Genomic DNA, 11,153 nt, shown 5'->3' with positions numbered 1-11,153 from the left:
GAGATGGGGTTTCACCATGTTGGCCAGGCTGCTCTCGAACTCCTGACCTCAGGTGATCCGCCTGCCTCAGCCTCCCAAAGTGCTGGGATTACAAGCTTGCACCACCGCGCCTGGCCAAATGTTTTCTTTCAGTTAGAAAATCAGTTCACATTATTTAGAAATGACAGGATTAAATTAAGCAGTTGGAGATTGGTACTGTTATACTGAGCCTATTAATTGCTATTTAATTTTACTGTAACCAGTGGTTGTTTCTTTGTCTATAGAGATTTATAACGTGATTTTTTTCACAAGCTTTTTTTCTTTTGATAGATTCTAGCCTAAAAGACCAAACAAACCAGCAAGTTGATGGTTCTCAGCTACCTATAAATATGATGCAACCACAAATGAATGTAATGCAGCAACAAATGAATGCACAACACCAGCCTATGAATATCTTCCCATATCCAGTGGGTGTTCATACTCCTTTGATGAACATCCAGCGCAATCCATTTAATGTTCATCCTCAGCTACCCTTGCATCTCCACACAGGAGTGCCCCTCATGCAGGTAGCCGCTCCTACCGGTGTATCTCAGGGATTACCACCACCACCACCTCCTCCCCCACCATCCCAACAAGTCAACTACATTACTTCACAACCAGATGGAAAGCAATTGCAGGTATGTTTTTAGCAATTCAAGTTTAATCAATATAGCCATTGTAAACATTTAGCTGTTCAGGACAGATGTTCAAAAAAAGGCATCCTGGCATTCAAAACCAATTTGTTTATTTGATTTTAGTTATGGTAAACCTTCATAGTCCCTCTTTCACTATCCTTCTCAAAACCCCCCAACTCCCAAATTAGAAAATTAATTAAATACTTATTACCAAATCCAAGCTACATATATGCTGTTACTTATATCTGAACAGGATTTTTTTTTTTTTCATATTAAGTAAACCAAATTATAAACCAAATTAGGATCAAGTGGTGGGCGCTTTACATTTTTCTGCTGTTTTGCATTGTTTATGGGGGGTGTATGGGGCGGTGGGAATTAGTGATTAAGTACTATGATGAAGTTTTTATTGTCTTGTTCACACAAACACTAGATAAAGCTGTTCATTATCCATTACCATCTGTGTTTCATTTTCATGAATTTATCATGCTGAAAAGAAAGGAGAAGTGCCTCTGTGAGACATAGAAAATTTGAATAATTTGCAAACATTGTGTTGCTTATAATTTTATGACTGCCTTTAAAAAATTTTAGAATCCTAGGCGGGCACGGTGGCTCACACCTGTTATCCCAGCACGTTGGGAGGCCAAGGCAGGTGGATCAGTTGAAGTCAGGAGTTCGTGACCAGCTTGGCCAACATGGTGAAACCCCATCTCTACCAAAAATACAAAAATTAGGCCAAGCACGGTGGCTCACGCCTGTAATCCCAGCACTTTGGGAGGCCAAGGTGGACGGATCACGAGGTCAGGATCAGCCTGGCCAACATGGTGAAACCCTGCCTCTACTAAAAATACAAAAATTAGCTGGGTGTGGTGGCGGGCACCTGTAATCCCAGCTACTCAGGAAGCTGAGGCTGGAGAATTGCTTGAACTCAGGAGGTGGAGGGTGCAGTGAGCTGAGATCGTGCCACTGCACTCCAGACTGGGTGACAGAGCAAGACTCTTGTCTCGAAAAAAATATATATACAAAAATTAGCCAGGCGTGGTGATGCATGCCTGTAATCCCAGCTACTTGGAGGCTGAGGCTTGAGAATCACTTGAACCAGTAGTCAGAGATTGCATTGAGCCAAGATTGCGCCACTGAACTCTAGCGTGGGAGAGAGTGAGACTTCGTCTCAAAATAAATAAATAAATAAATAAAAGTAGAATCCTGACAGTACGATAGAGTTGAAAGAATAGGGAAATTGGATTTTAGTATTTTGTATCTTAATCTTTTTCTCCTATCAACTTACTACAAGCCATTTGATTTTACTGCCTTATTTTTTCCAATCTTTAAAGTGGGGGCACTTATTTTCATTAATATTCCTGAAGATCCTTGCAGGAAAGATACAGTTCTTTAAAAGCTCTTCTCCTCCTTGTTTTTAGTGTTGCTGTCAGAATGTTACAATCCATATATATAATTTAAAACTCATCTTGACATATCTAAATAAGGCCCTGTTTAAGAGTGTTAATCATTTTTCTTTAAAGGGCCCTTTAGATATAATTACCTGAAATATGCATTTTTCTTTAGTACTAAGGTTGGTTTGCTTTGTGTATTTTAATGTTATTTCTAATACATCACTAAAAGACTTCTATTGAGTACAAGTAATTCATTAACTGATGATAACTCTTTAACACAGGGTATTCCTAGTTCTTCTCATGTAAGTAATAACATGAGTACACCAGTTTTGCCTGCTCCAACAGCAGCCCCAGGAAATACGGGAACGGTTCAGGGACCAAGTTCTGGTAATACTTCGTCATCAAGTCACAGCAAAGCCTCTATTGCTGCTGTAAAATTGGCAGAAAGCAAAGTAAGTGTTACAGTGGAAGCCAGCGCAGATAGCTCGAAGACAGACAAGGCAAGTTCAAGGTTGAGAGCAACCTCCATAATTCTGTATATGATAAAGGTGGAAAATATCAGCTTTTTATTGTATGAGTGGTGAAGGGAATTTCTTATTGGCAGTCTAAATGCCAGTATTATTTGAAGGATTCTCTCTAGATGAGTTGATGTCCAGTAAATTACTGGTAATACTTTATAATTGTTTTTAGAAATGTTTGATATGTTTTAGTAAACTGTTTTGTATTTGTCACGTTAATAGTTGGAGAGTCTCTTATTGTAAATGTGAAGTATTTTCAATTTCTTGTTTGAAATTTCGTGAGAGCATATGACTGGTAAATAATAAATTATACATTTTCTTCTCATCAGAAATTGCAAATTCAAGAAAAAGCAGCACAAGAGGTAAAATTGGCCATTAAGCCATTTTACCAAAATAAAGATATCACCAAGGAAGAATATAAAGAAATTGTACGGAAAGCAGTAGATAAAGTAAGTTATGCCTTTAGTGGAGTATGTGCACATTGTTTTGAACCACCTCTGTTTTAATAAATGAATGCTGAAGTTTAATTAAAATAATAAAAGCTAGCTCCTACTAATTCCTGTCTACTTTTTTGCCTTTTGACTAGTTTGTGTGAGATAATGAAACATGAAAATAAGTCTGGTTATCTCTTTGGGGTTGTTTTTCACAAAGCTTTCTATTTTGGCTTTAATCCCTTTAAGCATGAAAAAAGTTTACCCCCCACCCCTTTTTTCTTAGGTTTGTCATAGTAAGAGTGGAGAAGTAAATTCTACTAAAGTGGCAAATCTGGTTAAAGCCTATGTAGACAAATACAAATATTCACGGAAGGGGAGCCAAAAGAAAACTCTGGAAGAACCTGTGTCTACTGAAAAAAACATAGGCTGAAATGGGGAACGCTGTCAAAGACATTATCAGGATATCTGCAAAGTGCAATTTCAACATGTACCATTAACTGAAAATCATACATAACTGTGATTGAAATTTGGTTTTGATAAAATTATTTTTTTAACATAGGATATGATGTTTTGTTCTAAATAAATATAGGTCTGCACTGCAACTTCTGTATCCTTCCTTCCCCTCCAACCTCCCCTACAAAATTCAAGGGAAAGTAAAGTGTTGAAAGGAATGTGCATCTTTACTAGGACTGTGTTATAGTGTGGATACTGAAAGATGTATAGCTTTTTGATTAGAGCAATGGAGTGCATAAATTAGAAACTTCTAAGTGCACTGGTTTTCAAAGAGATATATATATAAAAATGCATTTATTCTGTCAGGTTAAAATATAAAGTATGATCTTTATGATTGATTTTTTCCCTCTAATTATAGAAAGTTAAATAATGTATTACCATGAAAAATGTTTCTAATATTAAATAGAACATATCAGTTGCAGAGTTCCTAATGTGTATTTTTAAAGCACATATCTGAATAAATTGCCTAGATAGAAAAAAATTATCACATGAGTAAAATTTAGTGTTCAAAACATTGAGACACTCTTCACCTATTGTATGACCAAATAAAGGTTATGCTGCTTGTTTTTCTTTTGTGCCTTTTTTTACCCTGAATTGAGATAAGCAGTTTGACTTACTAGATTACAACTTTGGCAGTTCAAAGTCTTTGTTGAAGACTTTGAAGAAAAAGATTTGGAAAAATTGTTGACTTTCGGCCGGGCATGATGGCTCACGCCTATAATCCCAGCATTTTGGGAGGCCAAGGCGGGTGGATCACCTGAGGTTAGATCATCGAGACCAGCCTGGCTAACATGGTGAAACCCCGTCTCTACTAAAAATACAAAAATTAGCCACGCGTGTTGGTGCATGCCTGTAATCCCAGCTGTTTGGGAGGCTGAGGCAGGAGAATCAGTTGAACCCAGGAGGCAGAAGTTGCAGTGAGCCGAGACCGTGCCATTGCACTTCAGCCTGGGCAACAGGAGCAAATCTCCGTCTCAAAAAAAAAAAAAAAGTGTTGACTTTGTAGAAATTATGTTCTTTCGTAGTATCTTCTTCTACCCATTGCAGATGATAAATTATTTGTGCCAATTTGAGAATTGCTATTAAGCTGTTATCCTCCCTTCCTTGGGACTAAGAATTACAAGACTCATGGCACTGGCATAAAGTCGTTGTTTAATCACTGATGAAATTATTTTCACACTTGTTACAATGAATGAAGTGTTAATTTGGTGATCAGGTGGTAGCCATTAGCCATGTTGCAGAATTCTAAAATTCTAGCCAATGAAACCTGTGTTTTAGAAATGCAGAGGAAAATTGAATAATGGAGTCTTGGTTAGCCTTTCAGGGGCTAGGGATTTGTTTTTTTGTTTTGTTTGTTTGTTTTCCTCTTTTTAGTACTAGAATATCTCAGTTTTTATAAAAGGTAAGTTTAAAATGTTTATCGTGCCATTATTTTAACTGGCATCTTGAAAGAACAATGCGTTTTCTCCATGATAAACTCTGATTCCAGTAGGAATTTTCAGTACATACCAAGTACCTGGAAAGTTCTTCAGATAAGTTAATGGATCCAAGGAGATACATGCCTCCATGAGATAAACTGACCCTTTTACTAGCTAAACTAGCCAGAGCAATACTCTGTAGAACTGTGCTTTTCTAAAGTAAGGATTATCTGTTTCTCAATTTTACATGCATAATACTTTTCCTGGTGCTAGCTTTGATAGGCAAAATATCTTGAAATGTTGGCCCCATAATGATTGTGCTAGTTCATAAGCTTTGTTAAGTTATGAGTGTAATCATAAAAATATTTCCAAGCAGTTTTTGACCTTCATTCTACATTTCTGGGCATTTGTAATATGGTATTCTACTGGTATATATTTTTAAAGTTTGCATTTAGATTATGATAAAGAAATTTCAAGTGTATTTCTTCTAATAAAGTATTAAGACAGTGTTTCAGAATATCAAGGCACACCTCCTTAGTTGTTTTAGGTTAGAACTCTACAAACAATTTTGTGAATGTTCAAAGTATTTTGAGTTAAGGCTAGTTCATACTTTGAAATTTTTGCAGCAAATTGCTGTGTCTAAGTTGATTAATCATACAATACATACTTTTCCTGCATTTTCTTTCAGTGACATTTGAGAATTGGGTGACATTTTCAAATGTGCTTTATACCATTTAGCTTTTGCAAACAAGTTCTAAAGTTTTGGAGCAAAAGTGGTGTGGTCAAGAGTTGAAGTCTCATATATCTTTAGTAGCACTCCCATGAATTATTTCCATGACAATGACAAGTGTGTGTTCCATATCTGATTGGGGTACTGGTTAGACTGCATTAATAGCTAATGAAGAGTGTTATTTGATTTAGAATTCAAACTTTTAAAATTTTGAAATGTTTAAGAATGTATTAGAAAATGCATGCTTTATGTTGAAAAAATACATTGCTTTAACATTCCTCATTCTTTAAGAAATTTATGTTAATTTTGCATGGGCACAAACTTAATCAGAAACATTTTGTGGAGTTACATTTCCTCTTGTTATTTATCAAGGTTCAGTATTGACTTGATCTTTGAAACCTTGGTCCCTTTCATTTACTAGTCACATTGACCAATGTTTTATAGAAATGCCTAGAATTTTGAGACTAATAGTAGTTATCCATTAACATTCTAAAAGTTTTGTGCTTTGTAAAATTTGTTTTGGTAATTACCACATTTTTTTCTCTTACCTTCCTTTAAATGGCCACAGTGTATACTGCTTGAATGTTCCATCCAAAAGATGTAGCTTCAGAAGCACAGTGATTGCCCCAGGGTCCATGAGATACTGTTTTTATTATGAAGTTGGAGTGCTGTCTACTGAAATTATACTCTTAAATAAATATGTATGTAGTGTGTAATATTTTCTAATAAATTCTTTTGATAAACTAATGTCTTTAACATTTTATTATTAAGTTTCCAGGGGAATGGTGACTTGTTGATTATAATTCCTTACCAATGTGTTGAAGTGTTACTTGGATTTGTACCAAAGTCATTCGCATCATGGTTACATAATACCCAAGCTCTAAAGCAAGCCTAGAGTTAGCTATAAGCATATATTTTAATGGCATTTCCCCTAATTACATAATTATTGTAAGAAATTAGAAAAACTTTAGTAAATGTGTAAAAGACACTGAAAAAGGAGAAAAATCACCTGTAATCCTACCAAAGGTAACAACTAATGCCAAACAAACTGCACATAATTATGTTGTAACCTTTCATTTTCACTTAATGATGTACTGAGAATTTTCCATTTTAATAAAAATTATAGCTTATTATTTTGTCAATAAAAAATGATAGGGGCTGGGCGCGGTGGCTCAAGCCTGTAATCCCAGCACTTTGGGAGGCCGAGACGGGCGGATCATGAGGTCAGGAGATCGAGACCATCCTGGCTAACTTGGTGAAACCCCGTCACTACTAAAAAATACAAAAAACTAGCCGGGCGAGGTGGCAGGCACCTGTAGTCCCAGCTACTCGGGAGGCTGAGGCAGGAGAATGGCTTAAACCCGGGAGGCGGAGCTTGCAGTGAGCTGAGATCCGGCCACTGCACTCCAGCCTGGGCGACAGAGCGAGACTCCGTCTCAAAAAAAAAACAAAAAGATATATACTGGCTGTATAGTGTTTTTTTGTTTTTTGTTTTTTGTTTTTTGTTTTTTTTTTGAGATGGAGTCTCGCTCTGTTGCCCAGGCTGGAATGCAGTGGCACCATCTCAGCTCACTGCACCCTCCACCTTCCAGGTTCAAGCAATTCTCCTGCCTCAGCCTCTTGAGTAGCTGGGATTACAGGCACCTGCCACTATACCTGGCTAGTTTTTGTACTTTTAGTAGAGATGGGGTTTCACTATGTTGGTCTTGAATTCCTGACCTCAAGTGATCTGCCTGCTCAGCCTCCCAAAGTGCTTGAATTACAGGCGTGAGCCACTGCACCTGGCCCAAATGGCTGTATAGTAGTCTATAACGTGACTGTACCATTAAAACAATCCTCCACTGTTGGATGTTAAGTTGCCTTTTTTTTTTTTTTTTTGAGACGGTGGTTCACTCTTGTCACCCAGGCTGGAGTGCAGTGAGCGTGCGATCTCAGCTCACTACACCTCTGCCTCCCAGGTTCAAGTGAGTCTCCTGCCTCAGCCTCTTGAGTAACTGGGATTACAGGTGCCTGCCACCACGCCTGGCTAATATTGGTATTTTTAGTAGAGACAGGGTTTCACCATGTTGGCCAGGCCAGTCTCGAACTCCTAACCTCAGGTGATCTGCCCACCTCAGCCTCCCAGAGAGCTGGGATTACAGGCGTGAGCCACTGTGTCTGGCCTAAGTTGCTTTTATGAATATAAATTAGTAAAATATAAATAAGACATATAAACAATCTCTACCAATTTCAGATTTTCTTGGGCTTGATTCTACCAATAGAATATCTCATTTTATAAAAATTTTTTAATGTGATTATACACACATGATGCATACTTTCTAAAACTGAATTACATATACCTGTGAAACTTCATTTTCTTAAGCTGATTTTTCAACCACTACAAAGATTTGTTTGTATATATTTCCAAACTCTTTAATGCATTTACAAAAATTTTTTTAACTTGGTGGCAGAGTGGTTCCCACCTGTAATCCCAGCACTTTGGGAAGCCAGGCCAGGAGGACTGCTTGAGCTCAGGAGTTGGAAACAGTCTGGGTAACATAGCAAGACCCCGTCTCTACAAAAAATCAAGAAGTTGCCCAGGCGAGGTGGTGTATACCTGTGGTCTCAAGATACTTGGGAGGCTGAAGTGGGAGAATTGCTTGAGCCCAGGAGGCAGAGGTTGCAGTGAGCCAAAATTGTGCCACTGCACTCCAGCCTGGGTGTTAGAGCGAGATACTATCTCAAAAACAATGTTTTGTAAGGTTCCAGGAAAGCAGGTTGCTCAGATCGTTTTTCCCAGCATATGAATTATATATTGTAAATTGTTCTGCATCTCTAGTTCCCTTAATAAACTGAAGATATAAAGTCAGTATGTATGAATGTGCCATGTTCTTTATAATGGCTACATCATGTTCCTCTCTTGCTGGTCATTTAAGTTATGTGCAGGTTTTGGCTATTAGAAAGAACGCTTTAATGAACACCCTTTGTGACTTACCACTGAACAATTTTTTTTTTTTTTTAGCCAAGAGTCTCACTTTGTTGCCCTTGCAAGAGTGCAGTGGCACAATCACTGCTCACTGCAGCCTCAACCTCCCAGGCTCAAGCAGTCCTCCCACCTTAGCCTCCTGAGTAGCTGGGACTACAGGTGTGCACCACCACGCCTGGCTAACTTTTGTATTTTTTGTAGAGATGGGGTTTTGCTGTGTTGCCCAGGCTGGTCTCAAACTCCTGGATTCAAGCAATCCACCTGCCTCAGCCTCCCAAAGTGCTGGGATTACAGGCATGAGTCACTGCACATGGCCTGTTCATAGGTCTTCCAGAATGTTCAGTTCATCAAATGATGCACACCTACTGTGTATAAGGAATTCTTAGATTCTTCGTGTCAGGTTTTGAATAGTACAGTAAATATTACCATATTAAGCTTCTAGTATGTGCTAGGCATTCTGTCAAACATTTCATATGTATTACCACATTTCATTTATAAAACCAATTCTAGTAATTTGACAAAAAAAATTGAGATGCATAAAGGATTAACTGAGTTATCTAGTTGCACAGCTACTTAGTGGAGCCAAGATTCACATCCAAGTCCATGCTAGACTTGGGGATGTTACATTGAGTTCACATATATAAACTTACGTTCGTATAGTAATGCGGGAATGATAGCTGATATAGAGAAGTGAAAACAGCATGGGGAAAGTGAGAGGAAGGGACATGTATCATATGTCTAATTAGGTCCACTCATTTTTGACTTTTTTTTTTTTTTTTGGAGACAGTCTCGGTTTGTTGCCCAGGCTGGAGTGCAGTGGCGTGATCTCGGCTCACTGCAGTCTCAACCTCCTGGACTCAAGTGATTGTTACACCTCAGCCTTCCAAGTAGCTGAGACTACAGTCATGGGCCACTCCGCTCGGCTAATTTTTTTAATTTTGTGGAGACAGGATCTTGCTTTGGTGCCCTGGCTGGTCTCAAACTCCTGAGCTCAAGCAATTGTCCTGCCTTGGCCTCCCAAAGTGCTGGGATTATAGGCATGAGCCATGGTGCCTGGCCTCATTTTTGACTTTTTAATAGCACTCCCAAATTTCCTGTTTTGGAGATATTTAACCATGAAGCCATCTTTAGTGCATTCTTTGCTTTTCTTGCCCTGTTTTCATTTTCTCAAAGTTTCCTGTGCATTGATTCCTCCTTTACAATAAACTCCAGCTTGTTTCCAGCCATGTTACCTTTGACTTCTTTGAATAGTTTTAACTGTTACTTAAATTCTGTGGAAACCAGTTTCATCTTAGACACTATAGACTAATCATCCAATAGTACAGTTTTGGCCAAATTATTCCACATCATTTCTTCAACAGATAGTGCCAGCCTGTGTGTGTTACACAGTAGAGAAGAGGGAGCAAAACAATATCATCATGGAACCATATACTTGTTGGGTGAACAGGTACATGTATAACTGATGAGGGTGCAAATAGGACAACCAGATGCTCCAAGAATCTGATGGGTTTATAAAGTCTAAGATTGGTCAGGGAGGACCCCTGGGGTGGGAAGGGCGTTGACACTTCAGCTAAGAGCCAGATGGTAGCTAGGGAGGGAGAGGATGAACTGGCAGAGGGAATGGGGCAAGAGTGGGTCTTGCCAGAGAGCATGGCATCCCTAAGCCTGGAATGGCTGGAACGAAGATTGAGAGGAGTTTTTTGGCAACATATTTTGTAAGGAAAAGCTTTTAAACTGGAGGTGTTTGACATGATGAGATTTGCTTTTTGAAATGAGTGCTCAAAATGTTTCATGGCTCAATACAAGCGGTTAGAACATGAGAAGTGGGCCGGGCGTGGTGGCTCATGCCTGTAATCCCAGCACTTTGGGAGGCCAAGGCGGGCAGGTCACCAGAGGTCAGGAGTTTCAGACCAGCCTGACCAACATGGAGAAACCCCATTTCTATTAAAAATACAAAATTAGCCGGGCATAGTAGTGCATGCCTGTAATCCCAGCTACTCGGGAGGCTGAGGCAGGAAAATCACTTAAACCTGGGAGGCAGAGGTTGTGGTGAGCCAAGATTGTGCCATTGCACTCCAGCCTGGGCAACAAGAGTGAAACTCTGTCTCAAAACAAAACAAAACAAAAAACATGAGAAGTGTTCAACCAAAAACATTAAACACAACAGTGTTTTAAATTTTGTGAAACTGGTAATTTCCAATTGTGGCAAGAGTGCCATGATCAAACACTACTGTGAGGGGTGTGCAAATATGTACAATTTTTCTGAAAGGCAATTTGAAAATAGGTATAAAGAACCTTAAAGGGATTATGTATTCTTTTCATACTATAAACATCCTGGTCCCCATATTTCTTTCCCATATTAGTGGAAAACTGGAGGGGGATGGTTAACATAAACTATGGTTCATTCATATAAAAGTATTTTACAGCTATTTTAAATGTTTCCGGGGGACAGGAAGTGGAAGAATGTACTCCTTTAATATTAAATGGAGAAAATATAGGACTAAAACTATATACAATTATCCTAACTTTCT

At 38.5% G+C, this 11,153-nt stretch overlaps 1 protein-coding gene across 2 annotated transcripts in view; it reads left to right on the top strand.

Moving 5' to 3' along the window:
* Positions 1-6,404, top strand: part of SCAF11 (SR-related CTD associated factor 11) — an 80,091-nt gene extending 73,687 nt beyond the window's left edge. For both annotated transcript variants that reach the window (XM_025401828.1, XM_025401829.1), the window contains 4 exons: positions 310-656; positions 2,326-2,544; positions 2,892-3,011; positions 3,280-6,404. In XM_025401828.1, coding sequence (XP_025257613.1) covers positions 310-656; positions 2,326-2,544; positions 2,892-3,011; positions 3,280-3,426 — 833 coding nt within the window. In that variant the 3' untranslated portion in view covers positions 3,427-6,404. The remainder of the gene's footprint in view (positions 1-309; positions 657-2,325; positions 2,545-2,891; positions 3,012-3,279) is intronic.
* Positions 6,405-11,153: the final 4,749 nt, after the last annotated feature.

The sequence above is a fragment of the Theropithecus gelada genome, chromosome 11 (genome assembly GCF_003255815.1).
Source record: "Theropithecus gelada isolate Dixy chromosome 11, Tgel_1.0, whole genome shotgun sequence".
Classification (NCBI taxonomy): Eukaryota; Metazoa; Chordata; class Mammalia; order Primates; family Cercopithecidae; genus Theropithecus; species Theropithecus gelada.
The sequence above is the reverse complement of the archived record's forward strand: the minus strand, read 5'-3'. Positions and strand labels throughout refer to the sequence as shown.